The 17,335-nt window shown below is 29.9% G+C and overlaps 2 protein-coding genes across 2 annotated transcripts; both read right to left on the bottom strand.

Moving 5' to 3' along the window:
* Nucleotides 1-979: 979 nt before the first annotated feature.
* Nucleotides 980-6,037, bottom strand: LOC128387966 (unextended protein-like). The gene is made up of 4 exons (XM_053347289.1): nt 5,893-6,037; nt 4,670-5,097; nt 2,210-3,859; nt 980-1,839 (listed from the first exon to the last, which is right to left on the bottom strand). Exons 2-4 carry the CDS (start codon nt 4,980-4,982, stop codon nt 1,376-1,378), a joined length of 2,427 nt encoding a protein of 808 aa, XP_053203264.1. The 5' UTR covers nt 4,983-5,097; nt 5,893-6,037; the 3' UTR covers nt 980-1,375.
* Nucleotides 6,038-6,457: 420 nt separating this feature from the next.
* On the bottom strand, nt 6,458-17,261 carry LOC128388154 (SAM pointed domain-containing Ets transcription factor-like). Its single transcript, XM_053347528.1, has 4 exons — nt 16,644-17,261; nt 16,322-16,531; nt 15,996-16,064; nt 6,458-9,550 (listed from the first exon to the last, which is right to left on the bottom strand). Exons 1-4 carry the CDS (start codon nt 16,978-16,980, stop codon nt 8,994-8,996), a joined length of 1,173 nt encoding a protein of 390 aa, XP_053203503.1. The 5' UTR covers nt 16,981-17,261; the 3' UTR covers nt 6,458-8,993.
* Between the last annotated feature and the right edge of the window lie 74 nt (nt 17,262-17,335).

Raw genomic sequence — 17,335 nt, 5'->3', positions numbered from 1 at the left:
AGAACTCACCTCCCAGTGTTTACCATCAAGATGATAATTACATAGGGTAAATACCTTGGACACACCGTAACAAGTTGACAATAGAGTGACCAGTTATTGAAGACACAGCCTGAGGCCACCAACACAGTTTGGCGTGGTCCATTTACCTAATATAAGATAATCTCATAGATATTGTTTCATATCCTTCAATACAAAGATGTGTCCCCACCCATGATGACCATTGATGATGTAATAACAACATTTCCCTTGGTCACAATGAAAACAACAACAACACAGAAACATAATGATAATGATTATATCAAAATGTTATCCTATTTATTTTATTTGATTCAATTGAAATTGTAACCACACCGTGTAAACCTTGTTGGTGGCCTGAGGCTATTTATGTTCAGGTCCAAGTGATTTCAAGTTTTTGACCAATTTAACAAGTAACTTATATAACTTTTGCTTGACCAACAAACTTTTCCGTATCATATTAAATAAATTGTTTCTCATAATTTATTGATTTTCTTCAATTAATTCAGTTAATTGATGATCCAATTGATGTCATCAGACCAATTGATCAGGTTGATATTTCAATGGTCAAGGTTACCTAACAGGTTTGATAACTTGTAGGAATTAAATTAATTGATCATCATTATATTAACATGATTATAATTATTACAATCAAGTTGATTACATTAAGCAAATAATTAACTATTTATATTAGTAACTATTTCTAGTCTAAATTATCATTGACCTTTATTTTTAGTTAATTTGATTTTCTTGTTTTACAATTAGTTAATCATAAGTCTAGTTTAAATAAATACACACACATAAACTAATCAATGAAAAAGTAATTAACTTTTATAATAACAATTTAAATGTTAACGGATTTGATTTGTTGTTGCTTTTCAATGACACCGGATGAATATTCAATCATTAATTTGATTACCAAATGACAATTAATTGTTAGGTAAATGATTTAATACAATTTGGATTAATCTGTTTGTCTAATTGTTTTTTGTTTAATGGTCCACCAATAAAAGGGAAACAATTAAATGATACTTTTAATTGTATCCAAATTATTACAATAATTATATATTTTTCCGTATCAATGGTTAATAGATTTGAGAAAATGAAACAACTGATTTTGTGGCTAACTAACAACAATCAGTTGATTTAATTGTATATATCACTATTTATATGTATGAATTTGATTGCAATGGGCTAAATGATTTTTTGATTAAGTTAATTGTTTCATTATTAACAAAGGAAATGGATGAAGACGGAAATAGAGGAAGTGAGGTTATTATTATTATCAATTTTGTCAATTTCTTTGGGAATTTTTCTTCAAAATAATATCAACAATTAACTAATGAAAGAAGCTTAATTATCAGCTATCTTTCTGATTCTTGGAATCGTCTTTGGTGCTGAAGCTAAAAGTTGAATCGTTTCGTTTGAATGTATTATTTGTTTTAAGAATCATTTCTGATGTAATCTCGGAATCTTTGGTTATCTGTTTAGCTAAAGCTTTACCAACATCGGTACCAATGAGTCCTGAAGCTTTTTCCATTTGTGAGGCTTTAACAGCTGATAGATAAAGTTTCCGAGGTACCTGAAGGTAGGTTGTTGTCTGAACAAGTTCAACGGTGAAATCAGGTTTATATACTGATCCAGTTTCGTTGGCTTCATTTGGTGTTGTTTCACTTGTTTTCAATGCATCGATGCCAAAGCATGAAAATGGACCAGAGAAGAAGGCAAGACTTTCTTGACCTGCGGTCACCTGAGCTCGACCTTCCAAAATCATGACGAAATAATCAACAGGTAAGTCCTTAGTATATAATTTAAAGTTTGGCTCTGGAAAAAAAACAAATAATCAGAGGAGAGAGAGAGAGAGTTAATCAAGGATAATTATTCATATGAGATGTAAATATGGATTAACCTTGTTGTAAGGAAAAACAATATCATCTAAATTAAGCAATTAAATCGTAAAAATTTATAATATACATTTAAGATAATATGATATTGAATGTATCAACATTTCCTGATAATCTTGTTGAAAATAAATACATGTATCATATTAATAGTTTTAAATGGTTGCTACTGTAATAAAAATTTCCCTATTAAAAACTAGTAAAACTCAGGAAGACAAATTTTTCATCAATTAAACTTAATTTAGATGACATTTAATTGATGAAATTGGGACAATCAGGTGATCAAGTTTTACCTTTTTCATCTTTATCAAGATCAACAACATGTTGAAAGTAAATTTTCTGGCCCATGAGACGACGTAATACCGATGATGATAAATATTCAGTAGTAAATGGTAAACATGATGAGGATAAATATTGAAAAGCAGCGAGAATCATTTGCGGTGAGACAATCGTAGCATCTTGTCCTTCACCAATTCGAGCAAATTCAAGAAGATCAGCTGATTCAGGTTTAGCTTTACGCCGTTGTTTCAATCGATTATCGGTAATAATATCAGTCTCGTCAACAATCTCAGTTTGTAATATCTCCTCGATAACATCTTCCAATGTAACAACACCGATAACTTCATAATAGGGATCCGATGTATCAGAATCGTAAAGATGTCGGACAAACGAAAGGTGAGATTTTCCCTCTTTAAAAGCACCAAGAGCGACATCCAAAGTTGTATCATCGAAGGTGAAAATCAATGGGTGTTTATAATATTCGATGACAGTTTTCAATGGCATATTATCATCAGGATCGACAAATGCTAAGTCTTTGGCATAGAAAAGAGCGACAATGTTTTTCCTGTCTTCACGATAAACGGGAATTCGTGAGTAGCCCGATTTTTGGATCTTTGAAACGGTTTCGAAATCTAATCGAGATGAAATTGGTAACATGAAAACATCTTCTAAACGGGTCATTATCTCGGCAACGGTTTTCCTTTTCAGTTCGAGGGCACCGGAGATTATGTTCACCTCGGAGGGCTCGAGTTTGTTGTAATCTTTGGTAACCCTAATGAACTCCATCAGTTTTTCACGATCATAAACGGCACCAATCTCTTCACCCAAACACCAGTCCAGAATTTTAGATATCGGATAAGAAAGAGGTGAGGTAAGGAGCATGAAAAAGTACATGATCCAAATTGTTTTAGCACCAATAGCTAATCCATGGCGAGAACAGATCGCCTGAGGGACAATGTCACCGAAAATTGTGATCGCCAAGGTTGAAGCGATAACGGCAATGGGTCCAGAGGTCAATTCCTCGATTAAAACGGTAACAGTGGCGTTAATACACACGTTAGATAATAGAATGGTACACAGAAGGAAATTACCACGTCGACGAAGTGGACCAATTGCTTTAGCGTGAGCTCTCTCAGAATCTGAACCCTTGATAGCGACAACTTGAAGCTCATTTTTATCCAATGACATTAGTCCCAAATTTAGACCAGCAAATAGAGCGGTTAAACAAAGAAGCACGATGATCGCGATTATGTGTAACCAGAAAGGTAAAAATTGGCCTTCAACCTCAAAGGTCAACCACGGATCGTTACCCTGGTGATACCAACCTGCTTGATGTTGTCCATCTTGATTTTTAGCGCACATGTAAAGCCGTTCATGTTGTTTGGGAAGGTTCAATGTAATGAAACCCATTGAATGTGAGATATGGGCTATGGAAAGAGCATCGGTACGAGAGAAATCATCACAAGATGGATTCTCATTTACCATCGGGTGAGTGGTCAGTGAAATTATCGTCTCATTTGTGAGGTCAATGCCAAAAATCCGAACAGTGGTCAACGTGTCAGCGAAAATGATGTTGACTCCTTCATTGTTGACCTTAGCCTTGTTTTGTTCAGCATGAACTCCAGTTACATACGGAAGATTTTTAACAATCACATCGGGACTTGCTGAGAATTAATCAAATTAAAACAATCAAATTAAAATTAAATTGAATTTGTCCTTCAAAACAAATTTTCCAAATCAAATCAATATCAACATTGATTTTTTCCAAAAAAAAAATCAGCTGATAAAAAGCTCACAATTTTTACCAAATCAGTTCAACTAATCTTCAAATCCTAAATTAAAACAATCTACTAATTATAACCAACAAATGACGAGATGATGATTAATTAACTAATTGCATTTATCCCCTCACCAAAGACATCATGGTAAAGGTATGTTTACATTGTTCAAATGATCAACTAATTGTTAGATTATCCAAACAATTTAGCAGGTTAATTGTTTTCCTTTCAATTTTTTTGTCATTATCAATCACTACCTTGAGGTTGATAAATTTATTTGGTTGACCATTTGATCAATAAGATTAAATAATCAACGAGATTTTGAAAAGTCACATTGGAGGGAAGAGATTAATCAACTGTAAACAACATGGTGATTTTCTCGGTGAAACTAATCAACTAATTGATATAAAATCAATTCAAGTGACTACCTGACACTTAACGACTCGAGTGATGATGTACACAAAACAATCTATTGATTTTAATCAATTAAAATGGCTTCTTATTGCTTAAATACAATAAAGAGAGTAGATATAAGAGCCATGGAGAGAAATAATTAAAATCTTGAAGAAAAACATCAACAGGTAAACAATTAGAAATTGTAATCAAATATGAATACATTCATCTAGTGATAATTAATCAATTGTTCGTGCAAAAATGAACCAATTGATGAATGAACATCGTTAACAATTAACTTACCATAATATACTTTTGATGATGGAATCGATCTGGCAACGTTATGATGAACCTCTTCAATCGGGACTCCATTGGTGTAAATGGTGAATGTTAATAAGTTAATTACAATTAAAAGGTAACCATAATTGGTTAATGAAGATGCTGATGATTTTAATAAACGTTTCGTTAATGAATTTGGTCTTGCTGTTAAAACAGAAGGAGGTTCACTAGGATTTACCATGGAATCGAGTTGATTGTTGTTGTTATTGTTTCGTTTGTTGTTACCTGTTGATTGTCTCTTCATTTTATGAGACGATTCACTTTGATAGTTTACCATTTGATCAGGTTAATTGTTTTATGATTACTTATGATTAGTTGATTACAATTAACTTTTTATATCTTTCTCGCTCTCCCAATATAATCAATCCAAATTATGAACATAAAAGTGAAACCTCAAGAAATTGTAAGAGAAAAAGAGAAACTGAAAAAATGATAAGAATTATCAAAGGTGGAGTCAATCATCATTCTCATCCTCATCATCATCATCATCATGAACAAACAATAATATGAAACTAGATGATCTAATTTAATCAATAATTAATAAGATCACACTCAATTAACAGTATATTAAGCAATGGATTTATAATAACGGTAAATTTCATTTTCTTTGATTATTTCAACTTTCAACTCGGTTAAAGTTTTAATTGTTGTTGTTGTAATCAAGTTAATTTCACAGGAAATTAACGTAGGTAATTGTTGTTACCTGATAACAATTATATCAGCCACCCACTGACAATTTAACCTTTTAAGCTAATTTAAAGGTTGATTATAAATTTTGATTTACATTTAATTGGACTGTAATTAACATTAAAACAGTTAATAATACAATAATATAATCAATGTTGATTAACTAACTAACTGACATACATTTAACATACTGATGATTTCCACATCTTTAATTACCTTGCTAATTAGTACTTATCATGATGATTATTGTCTATGTCTCTCTCTCTTCATGTTAATCATGTTGATGATTTATTGATTGATGTGAATTATTAGGGTTTAACTAGAGATTAATAGTAACAATTAGCTGATTTCAATGGCCGCTTAAAATCAAACTTGTCTCTTGGTTTTATCCTTTAATTGTTACACTTAATTGTTGGTACTGTTAATCATCAATCATTCATATTCCACTTGATCTTAGTTAATACCCTTTACAATCATTATGTAAATTAATTAAAACTTACCTTTGATCAGCTCATTAATTGCTCATCTTAATTTATGACATTCCCCTTAATCACTGACGGTGATCCTTTCTAGCCTTGAACAATCAAATATTAACAATAATTAACTGATTTTAATCAGAAACAAGGATTTGATGAATGGATAAACTTATCGTAATAATTACTACCAGTGAGTAATTAAAGTGTTAATTGTTCATGTTGACAATTTATAACAATAAACCCTTAATTTAATAGACGACCTTTAATTTTTTTAAACCACAATTAACTAATTACGCTATCGCTTGTCACTAGGCTTACAAAGGCCTCAACAATTAACAAACCATTTATCTTTGGCTTGTAATTATTATCAGTCATGATTACGTTTAAATTGCTATAAATATGACAAACATTTAATTTCACAGTTAGTTAATTGTCTCATTGTAACTAAAAGTATATATACTTTTAGTTAATAATAATTAACTGGTTGCAGATTATTAAAAAACTTACATTTATTAGTATTAATAGTGAATTAATTAATTGAATTTGACGATTTAATTATAAATTTTTTAATAAAATAAATTGTTTCAGGTAAATTGTTTGGATGTTTAATTTGATTGTGATTATGATGATTTATCCCATTTTAATTTTTCAACTCAATTAAATGATTGTTATTATTACATTGAAATTATTATGATGATTGAGCTTTTAATTGAAGTTTTTATTTGTTAGAAAATTAAACAATAATGATTGATGATTAATGGTTAATGATAAATTGATCAATTTATCAATCGATTGGTCATTCATGTGATGTATTGTTGTTGATTAATTAGTTGATTGATTATTGGTGATTTGTTGTGATGCAATACTTTCAATAGTAAATATCAAATACAGCGAAATTAATTAACTTTGATTACGTTAGTTAACATTTTCAGATTAATAACAATTTTCTTTCAATTGTTAATTGTTGTTGTTGATGATGATGATGATGATGATGATGATTATCATTATTAACTGACAAAGTATCTAACGTTTTAAATTGTTTTACATTTTCCCTGAACAGTTGATTATGAATATAATTGTGGTTATTAATTACTAATAAGAGATTGGTAACTTGTTAGTAGTTAATTAGATCGCATGAGTTTGATATTTTACAATTTAAAATTGATCAATAAAAATGATACATTGATGGATATGATTACATGATATTAGATGATGGCGATGGTTATGATTATGATTGTTGATTGTTGATTATTGATTATAAAGTTTTTACCACTTTGATAATCCCAGAAATAAGAGTTTGTGGTTTTTAATTTGTGATCAATTGATTGAAATTGTGATGATAAATTGAAATGAATTTAATAATAAAGTGATTGCCATTGGACCCAGAGAAATAAATTGTTGATCATTTTGAAACAATTAATTTGATAATATGAAGGAAACATTGATTTAGGGATAGAAGGCAGTGATTAGCTATTGGATTAAATTATCTATTTGATTGTAACTAATTAACTGAATTTAGATAATAACAAGTATTAGAAGGGTCAATAAGTGCAGAGATTAAGCGATTAAAGGAAAGATGAAAGGAAAAGGAAACGAAATCGAGTGAAATCAAAGGAGATTAAGGATACGATGGATTAGTTGAGATAAGAAAGTTCGTATCCCTTGGATTGAATGAAAAGTCGATTAGTTAATACAATTACCATGTTTACGTGCAAATAAGAACGGTGCTTGTAAGTGAGTGCACTCGCTTCAAGCCCTTTTAGTTGAGTTTGCTGAATCTCTATGCTCACAAACTACAAGTACATTGTAAAAGATGGTGAATGAGAGCAGAGCCTCCAACAAAATATCGACATGGGCTTAAAGGCGAGTTTCTCTCGTCGATCTTATTTACATGTAAACACGAAAACTAATTCTATCAGTAATCAACAGTTAAGAAATAGTTGATTAACTTTTCTATTCAATGAATGTTTAATGTTCACAGAACATACATTTAAGTGGATATATCATTGATATATGGGAATGTGTTCATCTCATTCAGCTCAATTTTAATTCTTAATTGTAATTGTAAATTTAATTTACTTCAAGAAAAGTTTAGTCTTTGAATATAAAAGTTGGGTAAAACTAAATTAATCTCATGGTTTGTTTAATTGTAATGGTAACAATTAACTTGATAAATTAACTCGAATGAAAATCACGATACATGATCTTCATTTGATTCTAATAATCAAATAGCAAATATTAGATTGCGTGTTAATCCAATAGTTTGATTGTTAATTGTTAATATCATTACTATTGAGGTACTTTAAGAATAAGAAACTTTTCTTGATTAATCATTAGTCACAAATGATTAAGAATTAAAATTATTCAATTGAGCTAAATGTTGATAAATATTCGTTAAATTGTAACATGATTTCAATTTAAGTGAAAAAAAATTAGATGAAATTAAATTGATCAATTGATCGATTGGTGAAGTTAAATCATTAAAGTAACTCTTTGATAATTTAACTGAATGATTAGTAAATTGTGATTGTGATTGTGATCGGGATGATTATGAAAATTATGAAGATGAAGATGAGAATCATTTTACTTCATTAGACTAACAATAGATGGCGATGGATTTTTAATTGTGTTGATTAATCAGATTAATTAATCAACAGTTGATAAGAAAGGGGGAAGTTTGGGTTTTGGTAATTTTATCATATCTCTTGGGGATAATGATTGTAATTGTAACCAGAGAGATAACAATTAACCAGAAAGATAATTATTAATATCAACTGATTCTCTGGTTAGAGTAATGATGATTGTGATTATTTTGATTAGTCTAATGATGGAAATGAATTATGATTAATTGAATGGTTTTTTCATTTAACAATTACGAATAATACCTTCGATTGTTGATGATTTTAAGATGATGATGATGATGGTGATGATTAAGATGATCAAGACACTAAAAGTGTCAACAGTTACCAAGTGATTAGTTAATTAGAATCCAGCCTAATTAAGATGAATCACTTTCGTTATTCTGATTTACTTATAATACACATTGAGGTGGGTTGATTGTTGTTTGTGGTTAATTGTTGGTCATTGCTCGTTGATTGTTGATTGTCGATTGGGAAAAAAGAGAATTAGAAACAATAAGGTTGACAGAATTGATAAACGAGCCTTTGACTTCTTTCCGTTTTCTTCATTATTCCCTTTTTGTAATATTGTCGAATTGACCTGGAGAGTTTATCGTAGTTCATTGCAGGTCGATTCTTGCGTCGACCCCATAACTTGGCCACTTTGACGGAATCTTCGATCTTGAAAATTCCTTTGCTTCGATCGATCCAACGAATACACGAACCAAATTGTTGAGATTGACCAAGAAGCTCCTTGAGAAATTGCCATAGGTGAATATGAGAACCGGATGTGTTTCGATTGGAAGATTGAGGGAGTGAAGTGTTTCCGGAGACAATTGATGTTGGTGGTGGGAGAGAAGACGAAGACGAAGAAGATGAAGAAGAAGAGATGGATGTGGATGGAGAACAAGAGGGAGAAGGAGATAGAGATGGAGATGAGAGAGGTGAAGGAGCAGAGGAGAAAGGAGAGTAAATGGGAGAGTGGGAGGTGGAAGAGGAAACAGAAGAAGGTGACATTGAAATGGGAGACGAAACTTCACAAGCTCCATCTTGGCTTAATTCATCTGGAACATTGGAATAAATAAATAAACAGATAAAAAGATAAAAAGAGAAAAAGAGAAAATTAATAAAAAATGAAAAGAAAACCGGAAAAGGAAAGAAAAAGAAAATTGAAAAAAAAGGTAAATGATTTAGTTAATTAATTGTTATGGTTTTTTTGTTATTCTTTCAATTACCACAATTAACTGACAAACAATTGAATTTGTTGTTGAGTGGATATCATTTCATTTCTATTGAGGTTGAGAGTTTATGATCAATGATCTTCTCAAGTGGACAATCAATAAATTGTATTGGTCAATTTTAGGGTCAAGAGCAAAGAGTAATATTAAATAATAGATAATAGGTAATAGATAAAGGTAATTGTGGTGATAATGATTGTTGATTGTTGATGAAATGTTGAATTAACTTTACAAGAAGCTTAAAACTATTGGTGTAAAGGTGAGAGAGAGAGAGAAAGAGAGATGAAGATAAGATGATGATGATGATGATCTCTATGAGATGATCATCATTATTACACTAAAAAGAGACTGAGTTACTCACGATCTCAGAGGATGATGATAATGATGATGATAGAGAAAAAGATGAGGAATATTTAATCACGAACTCTTTTTTTCTGTCTACCTTCATCTTCCTATTAAATGGCAACAATCAAATTATATCATTTCATTGATTCAAATACAATCTAAAGTCTATTAATGATCGTTTATATTTGAATATAAATAATCTAATTAAATGACTAATCATCATTGATAATCTAATGATACAAGTTAATCAAGTTAAATGAACAGCAACAACAACCATAATAATAATAATGTCATCTCTTAATAATTGTCACCATTTTCGTCACAAAAATCTTGTTCTTGATGATTAATTAAACCACGACAACAATTAAGATTATATAAGACATTGAGAACATTTAATTACCAACAAGGACGAAAGGGAAGGTTGTCTAAGATTAATCGTAATCAGTAACAATTAAATGACAATAATTCCCTAAGATGATCAAATAATTAACCGAAATTGTTAAGAAACGTTAATATCAGAACTGAAACTGAACGAATTCCCAAAAAAATCAATCAACTTTATTTTCTCAATGAATGTTGATAATTAGATTTGGAATCATTTTCTCGGATAACCAATTCTTAATTGTCTATTGTTAAATTGGAATTAAGATTAAGCGTCAAAATAATTTTCTATTGGATTAGTAAGATGATTGAAAAGATAGAATTTTTTTTTTGATTTTCTTTCTTATTATTAAATCTAATTACTTTTCTCTGAATATATAAACTATTTCATTCACTTTGATTTATGATTACCCATGAGAAGTAAATATTTACTATTATTATGATGATTAAACTAATTTTAACTTTCACCGATAGTAATCAACAGGCAAACATGGTTGTTGACCCATGGTCAAGTATCAGTTGAAAATAATTATCATTATTTTGATGTTTGTCTATTTTTTATCCTTGATAACAACAGAGAGTCTTCAACACTCTGATTTCTCATTCAAACAATTTATTCTTATCATTAGTTGATTGTAACGATGATTTAATAACATGAAGAGAGAAAAAAGAACATAGAGAGAGAGAGAGAGAGAGATGAAGATGAAGATAAATGATGATAAGAATGTAATGTAATAGATGATTGTTGGGTTGGTCTTTTAGCTTCTTCATTATCATCTTCAGGTAAATTGAACAAGTTTCACTCAAGATAAGAAGAGAATCCAATCAATGTCTTACAAGGGAGAGAAGAAGAAGAAGAAGAAGAAGATGATGATGATGATGAGGATGATAAAAATAAAGAGAAAAAGAAGCATCTCTCTCCCTCAAAAGAGAATATTTCGTCTTCTTCTTCATTATCATCATCTCTATTATCACCATAATCATTATCATCGTCATTAAAATATGAAGAAAAGACAAATTCAAAATGAAATAAAGTGTTTTTCGTTACAACGATCGTTGTCAACGAAATTCAGCCAAAGTTGAATGTCAATCCAATATTATCGATGCATATTAAGTTCTCTCTTTCTTTCTTTCTTTTCATGCCAATCAAGTAATATGACGAAGATGATGAGAATAGGTAAGAGAAAAGATAGAGAATAAAAAAACTTATGATGATGAAGATTAAGAAGCAGAGGCTACTAAGGTAGGGCCAAAGAAGTTCGGTAAAAATAAGATGAAGAGTGAGGCCGAAACACCAGTAATAATAATCTACACACAAGAGCTAAGGTTAAATGGCAAGTAGATTAAAGGTGGATTCAGGTAAAGAAGACGAGAGAGAGAGAGAGAGAGTCTAAAAAGAGATAAACCAAACAGCAACTTAAGAAGCTTCCCTCTTATAATCATCATCTTCTTCTTCTTCATCATCATCACAAGGAAAATCATCCAAAGGCCATCATAAGAGAAGAGAAATCAAGGTTCGATCCCCTTTAGCCCAGGCCTTACCTTTTGTAATAAACGATAATCATAATAATAGAAAAATAAAATAACTAGAAAAGTAGAAAACTAGTTTCTCAAGAATCGCAATACTACCTTACTTTAGATCATCATTATCATCATCATCTCTCTTTCTCTTTCTCTTTCTCCATCTTCTTTTCTTCATTTTCTTGTTACTCGGTCTTCACTATCTAATTATTAAGACTCATCTTCATCTTGATCATCTTTCTTTTCTTTAAATAAATTTCTTTCTTTTCATCTTTGAAAATCTTTTCTGTTCAAATATTATTTATATCTAAATGATACAATCAAATGTTAACCATTAACTTGAATATCAACTTGAATAAAAACCTCCCAACGGGATCGTTGGGATATAAGACGTTATCATCTCTCTCAATGTTTTAAGATTAACGAAAGAGAGAGAGAGAGAGAGACTAATCATTAACTTATGATTTAAGTCATGATTTGATTATTATTAAGCTACTGTTGGTTTCGTTTTAATGTCAATTATTATTACTTTTAATGGTTAATCATTACTGATATTCACGATTGTATTATTTTCGGGTAATTAACTTTTCTTTTACTTGTTATTTTGATTTTCTTTGCAATTTAAATACACAATTTACCAGAAAACCGCAATTGACTCTAGTAAACAATTAACGATTAACCAGAGGATTTTATTTTTCTCCTCATCAACAAGCTTAATTAACGTTTTAACTTCTTGATTGTTAATCATTTTTAAATCATAATGATGATTATGTTATTATTTTAAAACTAAATTTGATATTAACTTTGAAAAGTTTAATTTAGTTTCTATTGTAGGTTCATGTTGTTAATATTTACTATTAATTTAATTAACTAAATAAATCGTGAATATATTTAATATTAATAATGAATAGACTAATTTTTTAATCTTATCAATGGATATTTGGATTAATTAATTAATTGTGATTGAGATTCATTCTCGGAGTTAATTTTTCTAAGCTTTCGGTAGGTTGATTGTTAATTTTGATTGTCACTCTAATTACTTACGATAATCAATCCATATTCTTAGATTGTGATTAAATAAATCATATGACAGTTCAAGTGGAAAGGTTAAATATTGATTATTGGCAACAATTTATTACGATAATCAAACTAATTACCGCCGCTAATTATCATTACCTTGTCAAGGATAATGTTTGCTTGGCTTGATTATATTGATTGTCTATTTACAATTTAGCAACAATTTAGACTAATTGTGAATTTCAGTTAGCTTTTAATAAATTGTGACCATTTTAATATTAACTTTAAGTGGTCATGATAACCAAATTAATTAATGGGAATACAATTAATTTGATTAATATGATCAAGATAATCAAGTCAAGTTGAACTTTGATCATCTCAAGATTTATAATCATTCATCAACATCATCACAAGATTTTACTTGTAATCACAATTAATTAACTACAAATGATTAAGAGTAAATTATCATTATTTTGGTTAAAATCTCAATGATTTAAATTGAAAGGAGATTATAAATGAAAATATATTGATTGTAAGACCAAATTAACATGATAACCTAATTATTTTTGACATAATCAACACACAAATCATCAAGTTGATCATCAGGCAGATCATCATCATCATCATCTGATTAAATCATTAATTTACACTATTTAAAAATACTTAAAATATATCTTAGTTACCATTGAGTGTGTTAAATTTAATCATGATAATCAAGAAACAGGATTGACCACAATTTAAACAAGGTAAGGTCAAAATTAAATAAGGAAACAGTTAAATTGTGATATCACTTAAATCATAATATTGATCATCATCATGGTGAAGATGATGTTCAATGTGAATCAATTGAATTAAAGGTATGATAAACTGTTATAAGCACTCAGAATTTTATCCCTTTTATCATCATCTTGACCATCATCAGGTATCATCATCAACAGGTAAAACAACAACCTTGACATTGAAATTTAACACAAAAAAAGTATAAGAAAAAAACTTGACTTTCAAGCTTTTTTTTCACATTTTTTTCATCCTCATCTTTTTTTTTCATCATCTTCTTTATGTCAGAGATACAGGTGAGCATGGTGATGATGATGATCAGCATTAAATTGCATCAGTATTGATGTAATCAAGTTAACTAGATGGGTCACTGAGCATGAAAACTCATCAACACCAAACTCTGAACTTCAATCAATTTGTAAACAACAACAAAAAAAACAAACAATCATTTTTACCTAATTTAGACACAACAATCAATGACAATTAGTAAATTGATTGTCAATCAATAGTTGATTAAATCAATTATTTTAAACAAATTGTTTTTATCGGTAAATTTATTAATAAAAACAGCAAGTAACCACTCAAACAATCAATCGTTTAAACTGTTGATCAAAATCAGCTTCATAATCAGCAAAAACAATCAACTAATTTAATTATTAATATACTAATATTGACTATTATTAAATATTAATACTAACAATTAACTTTTGTATCTTCATATTAACCTTAATTGCTCTTGATTTTGTTGTAATACTTTTCACAATTTAGCTAATAATTGTTGATTCAATTGTAACATTTTCAATATCATATTATTGTTTTTTTCACTGATTCTAATCATTTCAACCGTTTAATTGATTTAATCAACGATTATGTTAACAATTAAAGTTAGGAACAAAAAAAGTGACCTTATAATATTGATCAGAATCCCAGTAACTCAATTAAATGAGTTAATTAAAAGGTAAGTTGAAGATAATTAAGTTGATAACTGTTGAGATGATACAATTAGCAGCAATTTTTTTTCCTTCTTCTGTCCAGAAAATAGATTGTTAATCAATTTTGGTGTTGATTCTGTTGATTGAACATTTGATCACAATCATCATTTATGATTAACTGTATTAGGTTAACAGGTAGAGATGAAAAAAATTGTGTTAATTTCGTTTAATCAACAATTTAATCAACATCATCAACCATATGCTGTTTTTTGGTATGAATTACCTGAGATTCATTGAATTGTGATTACATTTAATCTTGATTGAGTTTTCTTAGTTTCCTTATTATAAACAGATAATTATTTCAACTATTATTAAAGTCAACTGATTTGCTAGGTTGTGTAACTGATTGTTGCAATTTACAGCTCTAACAATCAGAAAACATTAATCAAGGTAATCAATCATATTTGCAATATGAAAGTTTAATGTGTTTACATTGCAATTTAATAAGAGGAAGAAACTTAAATAGCCAATTGATTAACTTTTCAAGACTATTACGAATCGCTAATTGTATTAGTTATTGGCTTAATTAGAAACAATTAGTTGATGTGATTAGAGAAAAAACTTGACTTGTTTAATGAAAAGTTTTATTAGTTTGGAAAAGTTAATCGCTGGTTAATTGGTGTTTGAGAAAAGGCAGAAAAAAAGGAAAACAATGATATTGATTTAAGATGATTAGTGAGATTGCAGATAAATGATGGTGATGATGATGATGAATAATAGAGATGATGGAGATTCTAGACTGAAGCTGTTTACAGGGTTGAAAAGGTCATGGCACCAGGATTGATGTTCAGTTCGGGTTAAGACACTGGTTCGGGTTTAGGCTAACACACTGTTTCCATTTAAATGGTTACCTTGAAGGCACTAATTCTAAGGGGAGTCTCGAGTAAAAAGGGGCCAAAAATGAAGAACAAGTTTCTTCTTTCAAATGTATTGATGATTAAGATGAGAAGATGAAGATGAAGATGAGGATGATATGTATCATGAAATTATCTCTCTTAATGGTAACTATGGACTTGACAAGAGATAAACAAGAAGAACAAGAGAGAGAGAGAGATGATGATGCAGGGGAAGGAAGGAAATGATAATCGATAACAAGAATATTTTCTTCTTCTTTTTTTTTTTTATATTTTCTTGTTGTTTGTGGGCTAATGATGGCACGGGAATTCAGGGGAATTCAGGGGAAAAAGATTTTTGTTTATCTTTTCCAATTCATAGGGTTACTGGTACTTTGTACTCACCATCACTTTGAATTCCCTCGGAACCATAATAATCACTTGTAAACATAACGTCCGATCTTTTACCGGCTTCTGTTTATTAAGAACGATGATTAACATGATCATCATCATGAAGATCATGGAGATAATTGAGGCAATTGAGATAAAATGGATGATGAATGATGAACATAAAGATGAGAATTTATCCACAAGTTGAATTCACAATCACAATCACAAAACAAGAGGAAAAAAAAGAGAAAAAAAGAAAAAAGAAAAACAATTAACGATAAAACAAATTGATTGGAATTTACTGATTAACTGGTTAACTGATGAATCGATTAATTAATTACCTTGTTCACTTAGTGTTTTCCAAATCTCTAGTTGAGCATAAAGTAAATCACCACAAACTTGAGCTTGTTCCTTGAAATCTGATTCAGATAAGGAACACAAACTCATCCCATCCATGTGAAAATAATTAAGTGGAAACATTGGTAATCCGAATTGTTCAATTTGCCATGATAACCATGAAATGACATCGTTGACAGTCCAAGTGAATGGATCTGATTAAGAACAGATTAATATGAGAATATGGATTTGGATAAAGAATAGAAAAAGAAAGAAAAAGAAAAGAGAAGAGAAAAGAAGAGAAGAAAAGAAAAAAGAAAAAATTACCTGGTGATATTCGGAGATTCTCTGAGACTCGTTTAACTTCTTGATGACAAGCTTCGAGTGCGAGATTGGAAACCTCGTCGTCGATGTGTTTGGGCCAAAGTGATTCCAATGGATCATATGGAGATGATGAAGATGTCGAGAGGGACGAAGGACTCGGACAATTGGACATGATTGATGGTGAAAAAGATGAAGATAAAAACGATGGAGATGATAAAGTATATGAAGAAGTGTATGAAGAAGACGATGATGGAGGTGAAGGTAAAGGTAAAGGTGAAGACGAAGATGAGGTTTGATTGAGACTCGAAAGATAAACACAATTCAATGTCCCATGTAACATGATGAGGAAGAAGAAAATGAAGAAGAGGAAGATGACGAATAACAGGAAATATCAAGAAAGTTGAACGAGTCTTGGACCAAAAGAATTAAAAAGTTTCCACAATTAAATCACATTAGTTTTTTTTCTGTTTCGATTGTTATGTTGCTTAGATTCTGCTTTACACTCAACTAATTCATTCTAAAGTGGGTTTACAGGTACAGTAGACTTTTTGTTTTCTATTTACCCCAAAGGTAAAGAGAGAGAGAGAGAGAGAGAGAGGAGATAAAGAAGATTGAGAAAGAGAGACAAGGAGAGATGAAGAGAGAGAGAGAGAGAGATGTTAGAATCCGCCCTTTACCTGATAATAGACTCAATA

Source organism: Panonychus citri, unplaced genomic scaffold (assembly GCF_014898815.1).
Source record: "Panonychus citri isolate SS breed McGregor unplaced genomic scaffold, ASM1489881v1 Contig00095, whole genome shotgun sequence".
Taxonomy (NCBI): domain Eukaryota; kingdom Metazoa; phylum Arthropoda; class Arachnida; order Trombidiformes; family Tetranychidae; genus Panonychus; species Panonychus citri.
Note: the sequence above shows the minus strand (reverse complement) of the source record. Positions and strands in the feature narration are given on the sequence as shown.